Consider the following 24,819-nt stretch of genomic DNA (forward strand, 5'->3'; position numbering starts at 1 on the left):
GCAGAGGAGCCCGTCACTCTGACATGATCCCGGCTATTACTGAAGAATGCGGAATGTTTAGGGCTGAAGGATACGCTGTTCCTTCTTGACTGGGTCCCTATTTATAAACCTGATATAACAAACATGACCTTGGTCGCTGGAGGAAGTAACTGGCTGTTCTTGCCGTGAACATGATACTCCCTTCTCCGGCAGAGGAGATGCTGTCCTGAGAAGAATTGGGCTGAATAGAGCAATTCTAACAACTTCTGCACGTGTTTTCTCCTGCAATGTTTTGTCAGGTTTTGAGAGATTTCAGCACACGTCGTTCCTGTATTGGGCCATTTTGTTGCAAACCAAAATTCTACATCAACGTGTGGTCAGTACAAAGAACTGGCACCGGATTTATTTATTTGTTTGACTATAGGACATTCCTTATGTGTGGAGGAAAGACGATTCAGACATCAGTATAGGAAAGGGTTCTTTACAGTTAGAGTAGTCAAACTATGGGATGTGCTATCCCATGAGGTAGTAATGACAGATACTGTGTAAGCATTTTACCCGTTAGTGACCACAAATACACCTTTATATGGTAGCGACTACAGGGCCTTAGGCTAGTCCTCCATCTTTTCACGGCGGCCTAGTCTAAGCGCTGCACCGGTCTCCAGTGAAGGAGAAAGCACGGGCCCAGCTGAGATTCTGCTCTGACAGCCTGGACCAGCAGAAGCGCCAATACTGAGCATTTAACCCCTTTAATGCTGCTGTCAATAGCGACCCTATTATCTAAGTGGTTACAGAGGGAGCAGACTCCCACTATCTCCCATTGACACCCCATGAATGAGATTGTGGGGTGCCAATGTCTGTGCACGGCAGCCTAGGAGCTAATGAACGCCCAGGCCTGTATACCTAGCAGGCTGTGCCTCTCAGTATAGCACTGACAGATTATTACAGTGCATTGCATAAGTAATGCAATGTATTATGGAAGCGATCAAAAGATTTCCTATTAAAGTCCCATTGTGGGACTACTCGGTAGCTTTAAAAAAAAAGTTTTTATTAATGTTAAAAAGTAAAAAAAAAAGTTCTTCAATGGAAAAAAATTACTAAAATAAAATCCCTTCCACATATTTGGTATTGCTGCGTCTCTAATGACCCACACTACACAGTTATCATGTAATTTATCCCATAAAGGTGAATGCTGTAAAAAAAATAAGTAAGAAAAAAAACTGATACTAGAATTGCTGTTTTTGCTTATTCGGCACCAAAAAAATGAAATAAAACGTGATCAAAAAGTCTTATGTTCCTAAAATGATACCAATGAAAAGTACAAGTCGTTCAGCAAAAATCAAGACCTGACACAGCTCTGTAGAAAGAAAAATAAAGTTATGGGTCTTGGAATGTGACGATGCAAAAACATTTATTTTTTTGTGCAAAAGCAGTAAAACGTAAAAAAAAACAAAAAACGATGTAGTTAGTATCGCTGTAATCGTACTAACCCAGACAGTAAAGTTATAATGTTATACCACAAGATTTAGAATGTAAAAACTCAAGTTATGTGTACCCCAAAATGGTGCCATTAAAGGCACCTCATACACCTACATAGACGGAAAAATAAAGAAAAATTATAGATTTTGGAATGCGATGATGAGAAAATATAAAAAAATTATTTGCTTGGTCACTAAGGGGTTAAAAAAGGGGTATATGCTTATTTAATAGCAAATGGCATTGAGGGTTAGAATCTAACAATTAAAGGGGTTTGCCCATCTAGGACACTTGATGGCATATGCCACTTGAGTCCCACCTACCTAAAGTGGATCTACCTCACAGTTGCGGTATATAGAGTACATTACATTACTGCATAGAGAATGTTTGATAGATTTCCTCCAGATTGAACCATAATTTATTGTATTCATTTTTGCAGGTCCCCATCTCACTATAAACTGAAGCACCATGTCCGGGTGAGCGAGATGTGGACAGCGTCTTGCATGGAGGAAGTCTGCGAGGGCAGCACTTACCCCGAGAGGTCGTTTGTCATCGGCTGGCCAGTCACCAACTGTGTCGCCACTTTCAGGTGTGTCACTTTAATTCTGTATGTTTGCCGATGAAATGCTTTAATGGTTTGAGGGCAAAAGAATGAAGCTTTTGTTTTACATATATTCTAGTAATGCAAATATGGTAATATATTCCTAGGATGACAATGAAAGCTAATATCTCTTTTATAAAGTTAGAGGCAGATAAAACAGGGTCACACAACTGACCGTAGGTGATGGGCACAGCATGCCTACGACATATGCCCATAGAGGTCAATGAGTCATTTACTTTTCAGTTTTTTTTTCTTTTGTTCAGGTGCCTGTTGTAAAATATTTTCCTGGAACTGCGGTTGCAGGAGCACAGGCAAGATGATTAGAAAATAAAAAGGTTTGAAAAATAATATGGATTAGTGTAATAGAGTTTTTGTTAAATAAAAACAAACAAAACAAAAAAAGACAAATTATTTCCTTTAAAATTCAATTTTCTAGTAATTCTAAATAGTTGAAGAGGCCAGGGACTTTACCACGCTCTCCGGACTCATCATTGTGGGCATCAGTAAGATGATTAGGCACCTTTATTGTCCCTTGAATACTATTAGAGATAAAGGAAACAAGATACAGTGCATTCGGAAAGTCTTCAGACTTTTTTTTTTACATTTTGTTATGTAGTGACCTTGTGCTAAAATAACGAAAAGTTCAAATTTTCCCAATCATTCTGCATTGAATCCCCCATAATGAAAAAGTGAAAGCAAAATGTTTTAGAAATTTTTGCTAATTTGTTGAAAAGGAAAAACTGAAATCTGGCATTAACATAAGTATTCAGACCCTTTACTCAGGACTTGAAGCACCTTTGGCAGTGATTACAGCCTCCAGTCTTCTTGGATATAATGCCACAAGGTTTGCGCACCTGGATTTGGGGATTTTCTGCCATTCCTGTCTGTAGATCCTCTCAAGTTCTGTCAGATTGGATGAAGACCTTCGGTAGACAGCATTTTTCAGGTCTCTCCAGAGATGTTTTGGGTTCGTCAGGGCTCTGACTGGGCCACTCAAGGACATTCACAAAGTTGTCCCTAAGTCAATCCTGTGTTGTCTTGGCTGTGTGCTTAGGGTCATTGTCTTATTGACAGGTAAGCCTTTGGCCTAGTATGAGGTCCAGAGCACTCTGGATCAGCTTTTTATTAAAGAATATCTCTGTAATTTGTTGCATTGAGCTTTCCTTTAACTCTGACCAGTCTCCTATTCCAGCCGCTGAAAAACGCCACCACAACATGATGCCGCCACCACCATGCTTCACTGTAGAGATGGTATATGAGCAGTGCCTGGTTTCCTCCAAACATGACACTTAAAATAAAGCCAAAAAGTAAAATATTGGCTTTATTAGACCAGAGAATTTTGTTTTTCAAAGTCTGAGAGTCCTTTAGGTGCTTTATTTGCAAACTTTCATGGGTCTTCTTTCTGACCAGAGGCCTCTTTCTGACTACTCTGCCACAAAGCCCAGATTGATGGAGTGCTGCAGTGATGGTTGAATTTCGAGAAGTTTCTCCCATCTGCACACAGGATCTTTTGAGCTGAGCCAGAGTTATCTTTGGGTTCTTGGTCACCTCTGTTATGAAGGCCCTTTCCCCCTGATTACATAGTTTGTAGGGGCAGCCAGCTCTAGGAATAGTCCTGTTTTTTCCAAACTTCTACCATTTAAGAATTATGGAGGCCAGTGTGCTCTTGGGATCTTTTAATACAGCAAAAATGTTTTTTATACCCTTCTCCAGATCTGTGCCTCCACACAGTCCTGTCTCTGAGCTCTACAGGCAGTTCTTTCCACCTCATGGCTCGGTTTTTGATCTGATATGCATTGTCAGCTGTGAGACCTTTTATACACAGGGGTGTTTCTTTTCAAATCATGCCAAGTCAACTGTATTTACGACTTGTGGACTTCAATTAAAGTGAAACACCTCAAAGATGATCAAGAGAAATGGGAGTCCCCAGAACAAAATTTCAAGTGTCATACCAAAGGATCTGAGTACTTATTTACATGCAAAATTTCCGTTTTTCCTTTTATATTAAATTTCTGTTTTCATTTGTATTGATGGAAGAAAACTTTTCTCCATCGATAGGAAAATATGAAAAAAGTGAAAGGGGCTGAAGACTTTTCGAAGCATTGCATATTAAAAATGACATCACATATAATCGCAATATATGCAGTCATGATTTTTGGGTCTGATCATACCCCTTCCTTTGTACAGTACAGACCTTCTATAATTTGAAGACTAAGATGTAAAATTGCTCAGGGATGTAATGTACAAGGCCCAATGCACCAGATATAGTATAATACTAGATCCGTTCTTCTCTCCACAAAATATACGACTGTTTAATGAAATGTTAACAATCTGGTATTTGAAGAATCCATTTGTATAAGTGTAACAGACATGCACATGTGAACACTTTCCTGACAAGCAGTATCTTGGCTGGCGCTCCATTTTGGAGTAATGGTAATGACGGCTATTTAAGTGAGTCACACAGCCGGCCGTGGTTAACTCTTGCAGCAATTTTTGATTTCTTATTATTAGTGTTATAAACCTTACTTGTATTTTTACGACCATTGGATGGGCATGGCATATAGGCAGTTTATTATAGCCATCAGTATATCAAAGCCTGTGTATGAGCCGTCTACACAAGATCTGAAGTGTTTATCCTTCACGTAATCTGAACATCGTTAATCCCAGTCTATTTCCATTTTGTTACTGGTTTAAAAAGCAATCCCACCCAGGCTTGGAATTCACACATCTGCACAATCCACACTATGAGTCATTAACATTTCTTTTTATTCCTCCCACGAAATGGCCTAAGTGGCTAAAAAATAGGCAAATGACAGGAGCACCAGGGGCACTGTGGTGGCTCCATTTTGTAGTTTGGTCAAAACTGATGGAAGGCAGGGACAGCAATACCATGTTCTGGCACATTATACCAAATACCACAATCCATCACAAACTACTGCCACCAGCAGCACAAAATACATCCTCAAAACCTTCCACTGGTGGGCCGTGAGGAGGGTTCAGGTGGCCCCCTGGGCATTGGTCCACCGGGAAATTTCCCTATAGGGTCTATGGCCAATCCACCCCTGATGAGCCACGTTTACTGGTACCCAACTGAAGGAGAAGGAGATGGGTGCTCTCCCAGCCTAGGAAGACTTGACCAGTCTACAAGATATTTCAGTTTGAAGCTTTGCCAAATTACATCAGAAATGGCATTTCATGGATGCTTAACCCCTTAAGGACACATGACGTATCGGTACGGCATGTTTCCCGAGTCCTTAAGGACACATGACGTACCGGTACGTCATGTGTTGTTCCGATCACTGCCGTGCGGCCGGCTGTGATCGGAACAAGGTGCCTGCTCAAATCATTGAGCAGGCACCTCGGCTAAATGCGCGGGGGGGTCCCGTGACCCCCCCATGTCCGCGATCGCAACAAACCGCAGGTCAATTCAGACCTGCGGTTTGTTGCGCTTTCTGCAGTTTCTGATCGCTGCGGTCCCTGACCGCGGCGATCAGAAACTTTAGTGTGGCGAAAATATATATTTATCACCCCCCCCTGCACCTCTGAATGATTTTAGCCCGGTGGGAGGTGCAGGGGGGGTGTTGCGGGCGGTGGGGGCGGTGCGGGAGGCGGGCGGTGCGGCAGGCGGGATCGCGATCCCCCGCCCGCCTCCTATTGCGTAATCGTTGGTGTACAGTGGGTATACCAGGGTGCCAGCACATTGCTGGCACCCTGGTATAAACGGCTGACATCGGTGATGCGATGTCAGCCGTTTAACCCTTTCCATACAGCGGTCCGTACGGACCGCTGTATGGAAAAAGTTAACAGTAAGAGGGAGCTCCCTCCCTCTCCGATCGGGGGGCTGCAGTGCCTTTGCAGCCACCCGATGGAGAGGGAGAGAGCCCCCAGACAGCCCCCCAGAGCCCCGTTCTTACCCTTCCCCGTCTGCGCAGTTCTGAGCAGACGGGGAAGGTTCCCATGGCAACAGGACGCCTGCTCAGGCGTCCTGCTGTCCATGGTGCTGAACAGATCTGTGCTGAAAGCATAGATCTGTTCAGTGTAAGTAAAATACAGTACAGAGCCCTATATAGAGTACAGTACTGTATTATACAGACATCAGACCCACTGGATCTTCAAGAACCAAGTGGGTCTGGGTCAAAAAAAAAGTGAAAAAAAGGTAAAAATCAAAAAACACATTTATCACTGATTAAAAATTAAAAAAATAAAATTCCCTACACATGTTTGGTATCGCCGCGTCCGTAACGACCTGATCTATAAAACGGTCATGTTACTTTACCCGAACGGTGAACGCCATAAAAATAAAAAATAAAAAACTATGATGAAATTGAAATTTTGTCCACCTTACTTCCCAAAAAAAGGTAATAAAAGTGATCAAAAAAGTCGCATGTACGCCAAAATTGTAACAATCAAACCGTCATCTCATCCCGCAAAAAATGAGACCCTACTTAAGATAATCGCCCAAAAACTGAAAAAACTATGGCTCTTAGACTATGGAAACACTAAAACATTTTTTTTGTTTCAAAAATGAAATCATTGTGTAAAACTTACATAAATAAAAAAAAAGTATACATATTAGGTATCGCCGCGTCCGTATCGACCGGCTCTATAAAAATATCACATGACCTAACCCCTCAGGTGACCACCGTAAAAAAATAAAAATAAAAACGGTGTAAAAAAAGCCATTTTTTGTCATCTTACGTCACAAAAAGTGCAATAGCAAGCGATCAAAAAGTCATATGCACCCCAAAATAGTGCCAATCAAACCGTCATCTCATCCCGCAAAAAATGAGACCCTACTTAAGATAATCACCCAAAAACTGAAAAAACAATGGCTCTTAGACTATGGAGACACTAAAACATTTTTTTTGTTTTAAAAATGAAATCATTGTGTAAAACGTACATAAATAAAAAAATTGTATACATATTAGGTATCGCCGCGTCCGTGACAACCTGCTCTATAAAATTACCACATGATCTAACCTGTCAGATGAATGTTGTAAATAAATAAAAAAACGCTGCCAAAAAAGCTATTTCTTGTTACCTTGCCGCACAAAAAGTGTAATATAGAGCAACCAAAAATCATATGTACCCTAAACTAGTACCAACAAAACTGCCACCCTATCCCGTAGTTTCTAAAATGGGGTCCACTTTTTTGGAGTTTCTACTCTAGGGGTGCATCAGGGGGGCTTCAAATGGGACATGGTGTCAAAAAAATCCAGTCCAGCAAAATCCTGCCTTCCAAAAACCGTATGGCATTCCTTTCCTTCTGCGCCCTGCCGTGTGCCCGTACAGCGGTTTACGACCACATATGGGGTGTTTCTGTAAACCTACAGAATCAGGGCCATAAATAATGAGTTTTGTTTGGCTGTTAACCCTTGCTTTGTAACTGGAAAAAAAATATTAAAATGGAAAATCTGCCAAAAAAGTGAAATTTTGAAATTGTATCTCTATTTTCCATTAAATCTTGTGCAACACCTAAAGGGTTAACAAAGTTTGTAAAATCCGTTTTGAATACCTTGAGGGGTGTAGTTTCTTAGATGGGGTCACTTTTATGGAGTTTATAATCTGGGGGTGCATCAGGGGGGCTTCAAATGGGACTTGGTGTCAAAATACCGGTCCATAAAAATCAGCCCTCCAAAAAACAAACGGCGCACCTTTCCCTCTACGCCCCGCTGTGTGGCCGTACAGTAGTTTACGACCACATATGGGGTGTTTCTGTAAACAGCAGAGTCAGGGCAATAAAGATACAGTCTTGTTTGGCTGTTAACCCTTGCTTTGTTAGTGGAAAAAATGGGTTAAAATGGAAAATTAGGCAAAAAAATGAAATTCTCAAATTTCATCGCCATTTGCCAATAACTCTTGTGCAACACCTAAAGGGTTAACGACGTATGTAAAATCAGTTTTGAATACCTTGAGGGGTGTAGTTTCTTAGATGGGGTCACTTTTAGGGAGTTTCTCCTCTAGGGGTGCATCAGGGGGCTTCAAATGGGACATGGTGTAAATAAACCAGTCCATAAAAATCAGCCTTCCAAAAACCAAACGGCGCACCTTTCACTCTACGCCCCGCTGTGTGGCCGTACAGTAGTTTACGGCCACATATTGGGTGTTTCTGTAAACGGCAGAGTCAGGGCAATAAAGATACCGTCTTGTTTGGCTGTTAACCCTTGCTTTGCTTAGTGGAAAAAATGGGTTAAAATGAAAAATTAGACAAAAAAATAAAATTCTCAAATTTCCTCCCCATTTGCCAATAACTCTTGTGCAACACCTAAAGGGTTAACAACGTATTCAAAATCAGTTTTGAATACCTTGAGGGGTGTAGTTTCTTAGATGGGGTCATTTTTGGGTGGTTTCTATTATGTAAGCCTCGCAAAGTGACTTGAGACCTGAACTGGTCCCTAAAAATTGAGTTTTTGTAAATTTCTGAAAAATTTCAAGATTTGCTTCTAAACTTCTAAGCCTTATAACATCCCCAAAAAATAAAATATCATTCCCAAAATAATTCAAACATGAAGTAGACATATGGGGAATGTAAAGTCATCACAATTTTTGGGGGTATTACTATGTATTACAGAAGTAGAGAAACTGGAACTTTGAAATTTGCTAATTTTTCCAAATTTTTGTTAAATTTGGTATTTTTTGGTGCAAAAAAAAAATATTTTTTTTTACTTCATTTTACCAGTGTCATGAAGTACAATATGTGACGAAAAAACAATCTCAGAATGGCCTGGATAAGTCAAAGCGTTTTAAAGTTATGAGCACTTAAAGTGACACTGGTCAGATTTGCAAAAAATGGCCTGGTCCTTAAGGTGAAATAAGGCCGTGTCCTTAAGGGGTTAAAGGGCATCTGTCAGCAGATTTGTACCTATGACACTGGCTGACCTGTTGCATGTGCGCTTGGCAGCTGAAGGCATCTGTGTTGGTCCCATGTTCATATGTGCCTGCATCGCTGAGAAAAGTCTGTAGTGAATAAGTTTGGTCTTCAAGAGCTGCCATATTTCCATTATTATTCTATCCTTATGGCATCAGTATGTCATCCGTTTTTCACGTATGGAAAAAGAAAAATCTAGAAGAATGCCCACACAGCATGAAAAACGGACCACACCCAGATGGTATCTGTGTGCTGTCCATTTTTTTTCACTGACCCATTGAATTGAGCGGGCGATTCTAGTGTGAAAATGTTGGCTGAATGTTGTTGAAGACCCTTCTCACAAGCATCTATAGGTGTGGCCTTTTGGGAAGAGCAGCGAGTGACATCATTAATGGGATACATGATGTCACTGAAGGGTGTGGCTATTTTAAGAACGTGTCTGGAAAATGTCAGATGATAAGTAATCAGTCATCATAACAAACATCATAAGCAATAAATTCCTAATATCATGTACATTCGGTTATGTATTTCCCCAGGTCAAATAAAGGCACAGTTAAAAGGGTTTCCGGATCTCCATACAGCATTAAACCAAAATAAAATCTTGTTCAGTTTTTTTTAGTACATTACAGTTTTCTCTCTGGTAGCGCCCCCTGCTATTTATCCATCTTGTCCACCTTCTCCTGCATTCAGAGGTGGACTGACATGCCCAGTAGCTTCCCTGCTCCCTTCCCCTCAGTCCTGGCATAGAGATCTCATAGTGGAGCAGGTGGAGAGGTCCAGACACCTTCTATTTCTAAATTCATAGAAATATACAACTGTATCTCTCTCTAGACAGGGGAGAGGGAAGTTGGGGGAGGGGGCATTACACACCATATTGCCATTTATTAGTGGAATCACTGAGGCTGTGTGTGAGGGACTATTTTATATGCAGAAGAGGAAGTGGTTAACAAGATCTGACTACAATGCACTTCTGGCAGATGCAGGTGCTTGATTGTCATGTGACAAGCTTCTAACCACCCACTGAAATAGAGAGGTCGGGGTGAGTAAAAAGACAAAGAGGGTGAAAATTACACTAGAGAGTGACATTTTTTTGCATGGTTAAAATAATGCTGTGCATTACTGCAGACATTTTTTTAAATTTGTGGGAAAACCCCTTTAAGCGTAAAAAAATTATAATAATACAATGCTGTGTATGTGATGTCCTAAAACACCCTCTAGTAAAAGTGAAATGAACCCACATATGGTTTGTCGATCACCGCTTTACGACTGGGTGAAGGTTCATCCAAAGTTCTGCATGAGAATAAAGCCCAAACCGTGGTCGATAATGAGGATGAAGAATCCAGGAATCTTAGTAAACATTGGATTTGGAGGGTGGAAAAAAGTCATACAACCTTGACTAGAACTGACTTTTTATCATTATTATTATTACCAAGTACTGATGCATTTTCAGTTATGAAATTCTAGAGCAAAAAATAAAATGGTAATAAAATAATAGAAAAAATAAAGTGCAAATAATGCAAAAACAGGGACTTCTCGTGTGTAGGGTCAAGGCAGGAGGTATGAAAATTGTCCAATGTGTAAGCATACATCAAGTCTATACCAGCCTTAAAGGGGTTGTACAGGACGAGTACTCATGCACACGACTGGACAGTATTTAGGATCTGCATCTGATCCAGACAGTGTCGGACTGGCGTAACTAGGGCCAACCAGTAAAATTTATTTTGGGGGCCCACCATACAGATACATTCAAATATAATACATAATCTACCAAGTTTTTTATATGAACATAGGCTGGTTGAGGTGCTGTACATGTATGTATGTAGTGCAGTAAGGGCTCATTCAGATGACCGTATGCTGTCCACATAAATGCGGATCCGTTTTTTTTTGCAGATTAGATGCTGTCCCATTCACTTCTATGGGGCCCTTTTCTTCCATTGCATGGCTTAGCAAAAAATTAAACATGTCCTATACTTGTCAATGAAAATCAGGACATGGCCCTATTGAAGTCTATGTATCAGCAAAAAAAAAAAAAAAACGGAATGCAATCCATTTTTTTGTGGACATGCTGAACTGTCCGCAAAAAAATGGATCCGCCTTTTTGCGGACAGCATACGGCCGTCTGAATGAGCCCTAAGTCTAATGTGTTATGTGCCAATTGTGCAGGGGGTGGGAGACCAGGGGCCCACCGGGGGATTCCCCTGTACCCCTGTGGGCCAGTCCGAGCCTGGATCCAGATCACGCATGGATCTATTCATTTCTATGGGTCCACAATTTAAAAAAAAAAGGACAACCCAAGGATATCCTCCATGTGCTGTCCGCATCCATATGTCTGTCCCAAAAATATAGTGAATACGTGTGTAGGGTAATATATATATAGAGTGTTAAACAGAGTCACTTACAATTTAGACCCCAGGAATAAAACAAGGGAGAAGGAAAAAGGGGAAAATGAGCGCCAATCCCCGTTAGGGAGTGAAGTGAGACTGTGTGAAATTGTCCTGAGGGGCATTTCATTTATTATATATTTTTTTATACCATTTATTTTAGTGTAAGGTAATGCCACTTGCGTGAAGTTGTCCTGAGGGGCATTTCACCATTTTTATCATTAATTTTTATTATTATTTTTATCATTAATTATACTATTCATTTATATATTTGTATCCCTCCTTTATAGCTGTGTTCATTCACAATTTATAGCTACCACGTACTATCCGTATATCATGTTATAGTGCCATCCAGTCCTACTCCTTATTTCCCATCCCTGTCTTTCCATTTCTCCACGACTTTGTGTCTTAACGGGGATCGGCGCTTCGTTTTCCCCTTTTTTCCTTCTCCCTTGTTTCATTCCTGGGGTCTATATTGTGACTGACTCTGTTCAACACTGTAGATATATCACCCTACACACGTATTCACGAATTTGTGAGGTGTTTGTAGTCACGAACACTTTGTTTGAGCTGCCTTCCCCCTTTTCCTCTACCTCTTGCTTTTACACGATTTGAACCACCCCTGTCGTCGCTCAGATTTTTTTATTCCTTTGGGATACGGTGTGATCCCCAAGTGGCTGAATTAACTTCTGCTTTTTTTCTGTTCTATTTTCCAAAAATATAGACCAGGTCCCATTTTTTTTTTCTGGTTTGTGGACAAGAATAGCCATTTCTATTATTGGGACTGAGAATCAGCCGGATTGCTCACAGAAGGTATCCGCGATTAGCGCATCCGTGATATCCGAACTGTAAAGCGGATATGGTCGTGTGCGTGTAGCCTTAGAGGAACATGGCTGCTTTCTTCAGATAGATTGCTACATTCCTGTCTCATACTGCACCTCAACTCCATTGAAGAGGTTTGGGCTGAACTGAAATACCATACACAGTCTGTGAAAAGGTGCGGTGCTGTTTTTGAAAGAAAGCAGCCATGTTTTACTAATCATGGGCAATTCCTTTGAAAAATAATAATCAGAAGGAAGTCTGCAACGATTTCTACTACCTTTCGGGACATAATGGAGGTCATGGAGCTAAAGAATCACAATATGGTGCATCTGGGTTCCAAATTGAGGTAGAAGAAAAAGACCTTCTGAAGTAATTACTTTTTCTCATTTTGCAATACTCGGACCTGTGTTCTAGAGTTCCTTGGATTCTGGCTGCCCCTCACTAAGCAGTTGTAGCACCTACTCATGATGATTCCATCAGGAGAAAAGGGCTTCCATATCACATCATCTCGTCTACCTGGATCCTGGTGTTGCCTTTTATGTTCCAACGATTGATCCAGGAGTTCCAGGAAGGCAACCAGATACCATTTTCCAGGCAAAAGTCAATCCAGTTAAATTTCCAATGTCTCTTCTCTGCAAATTTTCCTATTACACATTTCATAAATATCTGCTGATTTTGGTGGGACCGGGCAACCATCTGTGTAATGTGTAATGCCAATGATGTTGTGGGAGAAAAGGATTGGGTTGTTGGATTTCAACATGTCTGATCCTTATTTTCTTAGGGAGATGAACTGTAAACCACTAGAGCCGTCTCTCCATTCCCGGCACATGCACGCCTGGCCCAACTGATTGGAAGAGATAGCTGTCAGTCAAACGAGCATGCAAACGAGCTTTAGTTGCTTTCCTCTGAACCCTTTCCAGCTCTGCTATGTCTGTTTTGTTCACAGGAGCCCAGAATTGTACATAAAACTCCATGGTCGGCCTTAAAGAGGCAGTCTCATGAAGACAGACCCTATCATAGAGAGCAGTCCCTCTGCTCTTCTTCAGGAATGTTGTTGAGTTGAGCAAGAGCTTCCCAGAAAAACCAACAGATTGCCAAAGGTGTTGAGAGCCACGGCAGCTGGTATCTGGAAGGGCTTGTCTCTGTTAAGACATCCCCTTTCATTATTCCCCTAGTTCTCTAGCTATAGTTCTCTCCCTTCTGTAGACACCCTCTCCCCGTTGTTGTACTGTCATAGAAATAACCATATCAAGAAATACCTATTTATTAATGCTATATCTATGGCGCCCATATAACAGAGCCACACACAGGCAAAATAAGACTTCAATGCAATAACAATACCATACGATACTGTATCATGACTGTGACCCATATATTCCTTAATAGGAACCCCAGTGCAGCAATATGCCATACTGCCGTCATAATTGGTCAAGTATTTCCTTCATGAGGGGAAGAAATGATGATTCTGTAAAGGCTAAAAATGACCCCGCAGCTAGAAATGTTTTTGAACATAGACCCAATGCGAGAACCTGGCTATTGCTGTAAATGACAAAAGGTATAATGCTGCCATATACATACTGCAGTATTCTCCTATGGCTTCTCTTTAATATGCACAGCGGTATGGCTCACTAAATACCCAGAGAGCAATTTTAGAAAAAGATTGATTGCCAAGAACACCTGCTAAGGAACATATGTGATAAAATCCAAATGTTTATCGAGAGTCCTTTCTTGTAGCTGGAAAACTGGCAGGAGAAGATTGTTTCCTGAAATAACACAGTAAAGAGCGCTGATCTCCTTCCAGTTATAGGGCGGTGTTAGAAGGTACAGCCTGCTGCTTCTGCTGGGCTCTCCGACTAGACCCTTTCCATCAGGACATGTGACTACATACAGGATCTTGCTGAAAATAAATTCACTGATAGATGCTAAACTGTCTGTAATGTATCATCCTCACAACTCCTTTCCATAATATGGATGTCCTAAAGGGGATCTCCTGCTCAAAACCCCACTCCGTGTGCCAGAGCAGTTGGAAATGTATTATATTTATTTAAAAAGACCAACCCCCCCTCTTTCTGGCCAGTTTCAATCTAAATAGGGGTTCTCTTCTTGAGACAACCCCTTTAAGTACGAAGAAGGTGTCCTTGGCTGTCAGAGCAGTCGTTACATGACCCTCTCGCCTTTAGTTTCTGGCCTGGTCTAGTTTTAGACAGACAGCAGTCTTTTGGCAGACTATAGGACCGTAGACAGATTTGGAAATAGAATTTTAATTTGCTTTCATGACCCCTCTTAATTCGATGTACAGGGAGGCTTGTAAGTAATAATGACAAATTACTGGTAAAACTCTGTGCCGCCCCTCTGTTATTCTTTTTGGAAATACATTGACAACTGGGTTTTATCATTTCCCCAGTATATGGGTCATGTCTCTACACACCTTAATAGTGCCCAGTCAATGACACCAGTCCAATTGTGTAGGGTCACACTCTATTGACAAGGGGAATGGTATTGTCCAGGTCTCAAGTTCATATCCAGGAGGAATACCATACTCCAAATATGTTATTTTTAGAAAGAATACACATTTATATTAAAAGAGACATGTCAGGAGAGCGGACAGCTCTTATTTAAGAAGTACTATTTAAAGTGACCCTCCAGTTATGATCTCCAAGATGATGTTCACCTGCTCAGGTCTTGCTCCTTGACTGCTTTTTATCTCAGCTCCAGTGTCTGCAAGGAGTCTGAAGTAGTCTGAGACACGCCTACCTTCTCATCATTGGTTCTATAGCAAGAGCAGAATAATTATAAAGTACAGATATTTAAACCACTAGTGAGAAAGAGATTATAAGGTAACGGCCACACACACTGAGGCAACTGAATGTGGGTGGGAGCTTGATGGATCGCCCCCAGAGTTTTTCGAAAAAGTTTGAGTGGGCTTCTTTATACAATCATAACTGTGAAGGAATTTTTTATTTTTTGGGCTTCCCTAATGTCTTTTTCAGCTTAACTATTACCCTCTTCAGCTTCACAGCTAGATGCATTTCTCTCACAAGCAGGGGGCATCTCCCTTTTGTGGAATCTGCAAGTACTGTAGTGCTGTGATTTTGTTTCCCTTACTTCCCACTGTTTGTTTTCAGCTCCGGAGCTCACATACCAGATAAGGAGCGAGATATTACACTTACAGACAGGCAGAAGGCTCCTGAGATATTCCGGAGCAGTGTAGAAGCAGTTGTTTTATCAGGCTCAGGATCTCAGCTAGCTGTGACAGGCCCCCACATCCTGTAAGACATCTTCTGTGTTACCAGGGACGGATCTTGCCTGATAACAGGCAGTGGACTGCAGAATAGGTGGGAGTGAGACCCCTAGTGGCCATGACTGTGCAGATTTTTTTCAGGTGTATGCAGGCATATCTTTTAAATCGAAGTGATTTAGAATTAATTACACCATTCTCTATTAAATTAAATGAAATTGTATGAAAGGACAATGACTATTTAAGGGATTCCCTATCTATACATGGTGTGTTCAATAAAAACATGGTAACCTTTAATTCTTCGTGTGTTATTAGTTTAAGCAGACTGTGATTGTCTATTGTTGTGACTTAGATGAAGATCAGATCACATTTTATGACCAATTTTTGCAGAAATCCATATCATTCCAAAGGGTTCACATACTTTTTCTTGCAACTGTATACAGGTCCTTCTAAAAAAATTAGCATATTGTGATAAAGGTCATTATTTTCTGTAATGTACTGATAAACATTAGACTTTCATATATTTTAGATTCATTACACACCAACTGAAGTAGTTCAAGCCTTTTATTCTTTTAATATTGATGATTTTGGCATACAGCTCATGAAAACCCAAAATTCCTATCTAAAAAATCATGTTCTCAGAAGACTGGCCACCACTGACTTGTCTACCTAGTTTTCAATACTGGTTCTTGACCGGTTGTGTTGTAGTACTATTCAGTAACCTCATACACATTGCTTTCTTCTTTCTTTAAAGCACCCCAGAAGAGAAGGACAGATGGCTCAGGCTATTCGAAAGGTAGGAAGATCTTTTTTTTATCTCTTTGTTCATTTTATGTTATAACTTTTACGTTTTTTCCTAGGAATCCTAAAATGAACATATCTGGCATCTAAAAAAAGCTGCTAGCATCAATCACATATATGTATATAAATGTTGCCGGAGGTTATTAGCTTTGGCGAGGAAAAGGTAATCACGGATACTGGGATTTTCCCAGTTATCCCACTGGAGAACACTCAGACAGTCTCTCCCTGGTCTAAAATGGCTGATAACAGTGAACAACAGATTATTTTAAAGGCCTCTATTGACTAATCCTAAGCAATACCTTACCTAAGGGGTTGTGTCACTTCAGCAAATGGCATTTATCATGTAGAGAAAGTTAATACAAGGCACTTACTAATGTATTGTGATTGTCCATATTGTCTCCTTTGCTGGCTGGATTCATTTTTCTATCACATTATACACTGCTTATATACAGGGCTTATGACCACCCTGTAATCCAGCAGTGGTCGGGCTCGCACCGGCCTCTCTGGTGGCCAAAACCATGGGAGCGCACATAGGCACACATGCACACCAGCTCCCGTCCCAGCCACCTTGTATCTGCGCTGTAGTGGTGGTCCATAATCCCTGAAAATGGGCAGTGTATAATGTGATGGAAGAATGAATCCTAGCAAGCAAAGGAAGTAATATGGATAATACCAATACATTAGTAAGTGCCTTGTATTAACTTTCAACATGATAAATGTAATTAGCTGAAGTGAGACAACCCCTTTAAGCTCCCTGTACAGTGAAACTTTGTGCCAAGGGATTGCGTTATTTCTATAGAGGCCTCCATAATATGCTGCATAATTCATCTTCAAAGATTTTCAATGATATGCCATACAGCCCCAGTGCCGCTTATCTCCAGAGAAGCAAAGGAATGAAAGGGTCAAAATCCAAGATATCCCACAATTTGCTGTCACAATACATGTTGTAAAATGTTGTTAAAAGTTAGAGCAGAGGATGAAATCACACACCGTCAGTAAGAAAAAAGATCCACCCCTGTGCCCCCATGTCAACAAGTCAGGTCTATGGGCTCTGGCAGCTCACATTTATCGTAGGGACTCTGAACCTCATAGCACAAAACTGGAGGGGGTCATTTAGTCACAATCTGCTACTTTTCCCTGCTCACGTCCGGTCTAAAAAAGTGGTCATGGCGGGGAAGGGGACGGGACGGCAGACCCTTCTCATTTACCTATTTTCGACGCCTGTTTTAGAAGTAGAAAATGGTCTAAGGCCTCCTGCACGCGAACGTGTGCGCCCCGTGGTCATGCTGCAGCCCACAAATTGTGGGCCGCAATGCACAAACACCGTCCGGGGGGCAGCCGCAGCGAATTGCGGACCCTCTCACTTTAATGGGTCCGCGATCCAGCCCGTTCCGCAAAAAGATAGAACATGTTCTATCTTTTTGCAGAATGGAAGTACGGGACGAAACCCCACAGAAGCACTCCGTAGTGCTCCAGTAGGGTTCCGTTCCGTGCTTCCATCCCACACCATTCCGCATCTCCGGATTTGCGGACCCATTGAAGTGAATGAGTCCGCATCCGTGATGCGGAATGCCCACGGAATGGCACCCGTGTATTGCGGGTCCGCAATACGGCAACGGGGCGTTCGTGTGCAGGAGGCCTAAGTGTACGACAGCAAGGAAGCTGTTTTATATTTAGAAGCGGCGCTGGATCCACTGAAGGCCGGCACCTCTACATATCTTCAGTGATCCACCGCCAGTGCAGGGTTTTATTAAAACCGGCGTCTAAAACGCAGGTCTTAATAAATGTGCCCTTAACTTTGCAGAAAACTAAATGTAAAGTGAGATCTGACTGGTTGCTAGGCGTTCCAGTCTCCCCATAATAATACTGAGCGACTAGAGAAGAGGGGCAGGGGGTGTTGTCATGGGCACAATATCTTCAATCACACTGAAGTCACTACATTTGACATGTTTTGGTTGGGAGTTGAGGGTTTATGTATGTGACCTTCTGTCTGGCCCAAAAATATCTTAAATTAGTAATTATTGTTTCTATTTTTTCTCATAAATGAATAGTACAGGCGACTATAAGAAACATTGTAATATACTATATGTTATCAAAGAAAGATGCTCCTTCTCCTCTTATCAGGCTCCTCTCCTGCTCCCTCACCTCTTCAGTAATTCTTAGTTCGCTGCTCAGATCCATCTTCATGAGCTGCCTGCTCAATGAACGATCAGATTGCATAGAAGTCTATGAAGAGAGGGGGGAGAAGGATAAGAACAGAGGGGATGCTAGAGACAGGCAGAGGCAGAGAGACTGACAGAGAGACTGCTGCTGGTTTGTAAGTGATTTACTGTCTTATTTTACTGCTGGGCTAACATCTAACCTGCTCAGTTAGATAAAAATTACCCGAAAGGACACTTAACCTTTAAATAAGCACCCACCCCTGGCCGCATTTATTTTCTACAATTTCACTAGACAAATAGTAATGTACTTCATGTTTATATAGTTTATAATAATAACAATCTGTTCCTCTGTGCTGGGGATAAATGATATCTGAAGAACAAATGTTTCATGTCAGGCAGATGATGGATGCCTTTATTGTGATGTGGGGATCCTTGTTGGACAGTCAGCCTGTGTGAGATTCCTGTGGTCTTTTTGGCTATAATTTACAGTCTGGGGAATTTGTGGTGTTTGGGTTGAAAAACTGAAGTCCACATTTTTATTGTTGTGTCAAAACGAAGAGTATCAGTTTCTCATTTTCCCTACAAATCAAAATTGAAATTGCAAAGTAGGCCTTTTTTTTAATTTTATTTCTCTATTTTCGTCATGTGTATGGGCAATATCTGCTGCTGTATTCCTAAGCAAAATGCGGACATTGAGAAAAATAATTGTCGAAAGGACTATTAAAGATTATAGTATCAAACATTATAGTGAGATGAAGATAAATATGTGCCATTAAACATTACATATATGTGCAAGTAAAAACTCCTTCCTGGGCAGACCTGCAAATGGAAGGAGGACTCTTACCTGCTCCCCACCGCTGGGTGGACTGAGGTACTTGTAGTGGTCCTGATAAAAATAAAAGTGGCCCCATGTTTTCGGTGGGGCCAAATTGAGCAGAAGGTGGGGCAACACAACTAGGCAGGCACAACAGAAGTCAGCGGGGCAAGCAATACCATAGTGCAGCACAAAATACCTCCCCAACAGAGCCAAATACCACAATGCAGAAGAAAATGTTAGCTGCCCCCGCCACAGTATTTAATTGTATCACTGTCCCGTGGCTGCATCCTTAATTAATGCTGAGAAGATCAGATCGTTATGTACCCAGCTGGCAGTGGCCCCCTGGGTATCAGCCCACCAGGGAAATTTCAATGTAGGGTTTATGGCGAGTCCGCCCTTGCCTGGCCCCTTTGCTCCCTGTTGGCTGCGATGGTACTCACTCCTTCAGCTATCAACATCCGTGATTGGCTGAAGAGGTGACCTGCTCACTGGACCAATTGACATGACACAAGTGAAGCGGGTCACCACTGCAGCCAGCAATTGGCTGCAGCGGTATCAAAGCGGAATTTTGACAGGGGGGAGCCAAGGCCAAGGAGAAAAGGAGCCAGTAAACAGTGCCAGTGAGAGGGTAAGCATGCTTCCCATTGCAGGGCTGCTCAAGATGGGGTTTGCCATCCCCCTCACTCCTCCAAAAAGGTGGCCAATCCCTTTAAATCTTCTTCTGTAGTTCCTTACAGCATTATTCTTGGTGCCAAAACATCAGAACCCCAACGGACCCTATTATAACTAAGTGGCGGGCCATCTATTCTGTTGAGATCCATCATTATGAGCCTTACCCTCAGCAGTGAAAAGTGTTAGGTCTCCTGTATATAATGTTCTTGTTCACAGCAAGCGGTGATCTTGAGAATGGTCAAAAAAGGAGTGATAGTTTTGATGAATAAGGCTCAATGTATATCAAAAAGTTGCAGAACATTTCATGAATACAGAAATAGAGATAGGTAAAGGATTATCGAATGTCAATTTAATGGATCTTCCCTCTACAATGATTAAAGGGGTTGTCTAGCCCCTTAAAATAGTAACATAGTTTATAAGGCCAAAAAAAGACATTTGTCCATCCAGTTCGGCCTGTTATCCTGCAAGTTGATCCAGAGGAAGGCAAAAATAAAAAACTGTGCAGGTAGAAGCCGATTTTCCCCACTTAAGGGGAAAAAAATTCCTTCCCGACTCCAATCAGGCAATCAGACTAACTCCCTGGATCAACGACCCCTCTCTAGTAGCTATAGCCTGTAATATTATTACACTCCAGAAATACATCCAGGCCCCTCTTGGATTCCTTATTGTACTCACCATCACCACCTCCTCAGGCAGAGAGCTCCATAGTCTCACTGCTCTTACCGTAAAGAATCCTCTTCTATATTTTTGTACAAACCTTCTTTCCTCCAGACGCAGAGGATGTCCCCTCGTCACAGTCCTGGGAATGAATAGATGATGGGAGAGATCTCTGTACTGACCCTCAATATATTTATACATAGTAATTAGATCTCCCCTCAGTCAGTCTTTGTTCTAAAGTGAATAACCCTAATTTTGATCATCTTTCAGGGTACTGTAGTTGCCCCATTCCAGTTATTACTTTAGTTGCCCTCCTTCTGAACCCTCTCCAGCTCTGCTATGTCTGTCTGACACTGGTTTCGACAGCTTAGTTTGCTGTTCACTAAAATATCTGTCCTTTTCCATGTCAGTGTTACCCAGTGTTTTACCATTTAGTATGTACGGGTGACTTGCATTATTCCTTCCCATGTGCATAACCTTACATTTATCAGTGTTAAACCTCATCTGCCACTTATCTGCCCAAGCCTCCAATCTATCCAGATCCCTCTGTAGCAGTATACTGTCCTCTTCCGTGTTAATTACTTTAAATTGATACTTTACTATGCAGGCCTTCTACAAGATCATTAATAAATATATTGAAGAGAATAGGGCCCAATACTGACCCCTGAGGTACCCCACTAGTGACAGTGACCCAATCTGAGTGTGTACCGTTAATAACCACCCTCTGTTTTCTATCACTGAGCCAGTTACTTACCCACATTACAGACGTTTTCTCCCAGTCCGAGCATTCTCATTTATATACTAACCTTTTATGTGGTACAGTGTCAAATGCTTTGGAGAAGTCCAGATATACGACATCCATTGATTCACCGCTGTCAAGTCTAGAACTTACCTCCTCATAGGAACTGATTAAATTAGTCTGACATGACCGATCCCTCATGAAGCCATGCTGATATGGCGTTATTTGGTTGTTTGCTTATTTTCATTGAGCTCCTCCAAGATAGCATCTCTTACAAAACCTTCAAATAGTTTACCCACGACGGATGTCAAACTTACCGGCCTATAGTTTCTGGGGTCTGTTTTTTTTACCCTTTTTGAATATTGGCACCACATTTGCCATGCTCCAATCCTGTGGGACATTCCCTGTCAGTATAGAGTCTGCAAATATCAGAAATAAGGGTCTGGCTATGACATTACTTAATTCCCTTAGAATACGGGGGTGTATGCCATCCGGTCCTGGCGATTTGTCTATTTTAATCTTTTTAAGACGCCGCTGTACTTCTTCCTGGGTCAGACAGGACACTTTTAATGGGGAATTTACTTTTACATTCTGCATTTCATCTGACAGTTTATTTTCCTCAGTGAATACAGTGGAAAAAAAAATATTTAACAGCTTTGCTTTGCTCATCGCTCTCTGCAATTTACCCCACATTAGGCTACTTTCACACTTGCGTTCGGGGCTCCGCTTGTGAGTTCCGTTTGAAGGCTCTCACAAGCGGCCCGAACGCATCCGTCCAGCCCTAATGCATTCTGAGTGGATGCGGATCTGCTCAGAATGCCTCAGTCTGGCAGCGTTTGGCCTCCGCTCCGCTCCGCTCAGCAGGCGGACACCTGAACGCTGCTTGCAGCGTTCGGGTGTCCGCCTGGCCGTGCGGAGCCAAACGGATACGTCCAGACTTACAATGTAAGTCAATGGGGACGGATCCGTTTGAAGTTGACACAATATGGCTCAATTTCAAACGGATCCGTCCCCCATTGACTTTCAATGTAAAGTCTGGACGGATCCGTCCAACTTTCACACTTAGAATTTTTTCTGAAATATAATGCAGACGGATCCGTACTGAACGGATCCCATCGTCTGCATTATAGGAGCGGATCCGTCTGTGCAGACACCAGACGGATCCGCTCCGAACGCAAGTGTGAAAGTAGTCTTACTCTGTAGAGGGCCGACACCTTCAGATTTATACTTTTTACCATTTATATAATTGAAGAACATTTTAGGGTTAGTTTTACTCTCTTTAACAATTAATCTCTCGGTCTCTAGTTTGGCCGCTTTTATTTGTTCTTTACATATGACTAAAACCTCAGAATGATTTAAAAAAAAATCTTAACTGAGGAATACCTTACTGATCCTGCTCCGCTCCCATGCTTCCTGGGTCCTCCACCAGTCTCTGTATCATAGCGACCAGTGAAGGATGACATGGGAATGTGACAGCTGCAGGCATATAATGTACCCTTCATAATTCTGGTGTCTTCTTATTTGGTAGACAGGTCCCTCAGGTTGTAGAGCGCAGGTGCCTCTGCACCCCCTATTTCTACCCCGCTTAATTTAAATGAGCATTCCTACTTGGATATTGTACTGACAAATGTCCAATTACTGTGGGTTCCACCTCTGTCTCTAGAATGGGGCCTGGTGTGAATGGAGAGCATGCCAGTGCTTTCGTGGCTTCCTCTATTCAATGCTACGTGACTTCCAAGCGTTGGCTTGGCTATTTTCGGAAGTCTCATAGCTGTGAATGGAGAGAATGCCATGCATGCGTGGTGTTCATTCACATCAGGATCTTGTTCTTGAAATAGGACTGGATCCCAGAGGTGGGACTCGCACATTTCTCTATCTTGAGGTTTTGACCTTCTTCAGTATCTAAGAGAACTGGATTTCTGATCTCTCTTCACAAAAACATCTATTGAATTTATTATTATATTTTATACCTTCAGATACATCAAAGAAGAAAAGGAAAATGACCACCCTAAAGTAATCCCTCTGAAGATCATTACCAAGGATATTGGGAACTGTGCCTATGTAAGTGTTTTGGTGGCCACATTATATTGCACTTCGTTATTTTGACATGTGTAACCCTGGTTAGGATAACATTTCTCAGGATCACGCCTGCAGGCATTTTCTCAGGACATGATGTATTCTTTTCTATGTTTCTTTATGGTGGAGTGATGGGTGTTTGGTATCTTTGTATGTTTTATTACACAGTATGCACTAGGCAGAAATGTGGACACTTTAATGGAAATCTTTTCTAATGAGAAGAGTTGGGCATATATTCCAAAAAGTTACCAAGGTTACTGGGTTAAGGATTACTGATTTTTTAGATGATCAGGGCTGGACAAAATCCAGCATAAAATACCTGCCCAGCAGAGGTAAATACCACAATACAGAACAAAATATTCTCCTAGAAACATCAAATACTACAGTGAAGTACCACTGGCAGCAGTACTGTCCTCTTTCCCATCTCTTCCCAAATTACAACAGCATTGTCCCCTTTTCACACCTCGCCATTTGGCAGCCTCATGGTCCCCTGTTGTGCAAACTGTTATGGATAATGGTGGTGAAACCACTGTGCCAACCAACCAGATTGGGCTAATCATGAGGGTGTCGTCCTGGTGGGCCCTTGGTTTTCATCCTGGAATCCCTATACAGGGACCTGTCTTCTCTGCAGGGTGGCCACCATGCCACTACTTCTTGAAATGGTCCCGGTGTAGCAAACCCATGGTGGTCAGAGACACCAGTGCAAAGCACCGGAGAAATGGGTAATGCACACAGAAAGAAGCAGGCGGAGGTGAGACAGGCAGAGTACATGCAGTACCAAGGCAAACACAGAATACAGGCCTGAAGCAGTACTAGGAGCACTGAACTCTGGCAGACAGATATACTTCAGGAACTCAGGCATTCAGACTTCAGGGACCCATGCAGGCAAACAGGCAGAAGTCAGCACACAGACAGACAAACAGAACAGGGCAACAGTGCAGAAGCTGCTTACATAGACAGACAGATTAAAGCTCCTTGCTGACTAGAAGACCTAGCCCTGAAACTCATTGCCCAGAAAATGTCATATAAAGTATTATTCTGTTCAAAATAGAGACTGCAAGAAAATTTAGACTAGCACATTCACAATTGCAGATGCATATCCATAAAGCTAACATGTAGGAAGCAAACAAAAAAAAGGTATGGCAGCACAACATTTCACATACAAACAATAAAAATAAGGATCATTCTAACTTAAAATGGTATTATACCTACTATAAATGAAAAACAATAGAAGCTTTTTGCGCACATTTTTGATCAAACGTGTGTCGGGCCCATCTACCAGGCGTTAAGGTGGCTTCTGCAGATGGGTCCCTAACACTAACAGAACTGCCTCACCTGGACTTGACTAAGGCTACAATATTCAGGGCAGTGTAGGAACTAGCTACATATATACTCTGCTCAGAAGCCCCAGGCAGATGGGCGGGGAGTGGCTACCCTCAATATATACTACAAGAAAATTTTGACTAGCACATTCATAATCGCAGATCCATATCCATAAAGCTAACATGCAGGAAGCAAACAAAAAAAGGT

General features: G+C 41.8%; 1 protein-coding gene across 1 annotated transcript in view; it reads left to right on the forward strand.

Moving 5' to 3' along the window:
* The window catches only part of ARHGAP20 (Rho GTPase activating protein 20), a 121,535-nt gene that overhangs the window by 52,563 nt on the left and 44,153 nt on the right, over positions 1–24,819 (forward strand). Inside the window, exons 4-6 of the mRNA XM_044287347.1 lie at positions 1,895–2,044; positions 16,120–16,161; positions 23,190–23,274. Coding sequence (XP_044143282.1) covers positions 1,895–2,044; positions 16,120–16,161; positions 23,190–23,274 — 277 coding nt within the window. The remainder of the gene's footprint in view (positions 1–1,894; positions 2,045–16,119; positions 16,162–23,189; positions 23,275–24,819) is intronic.

This window comes from Bufo gargarizans, chromosome 3, assembly GCF_014858855.1.
Source record: "Bufo gargarizans isolate SCDJY-AF-19 chromosome 3, ASM1485885v1, whole genome shotgun sequence".
Taxonomy (NCBI): Eukaryota; Metazoa; Chordata; class Amphibia; order Anura; family Bufonidae; genus Bufo; species Bufo gargarizans.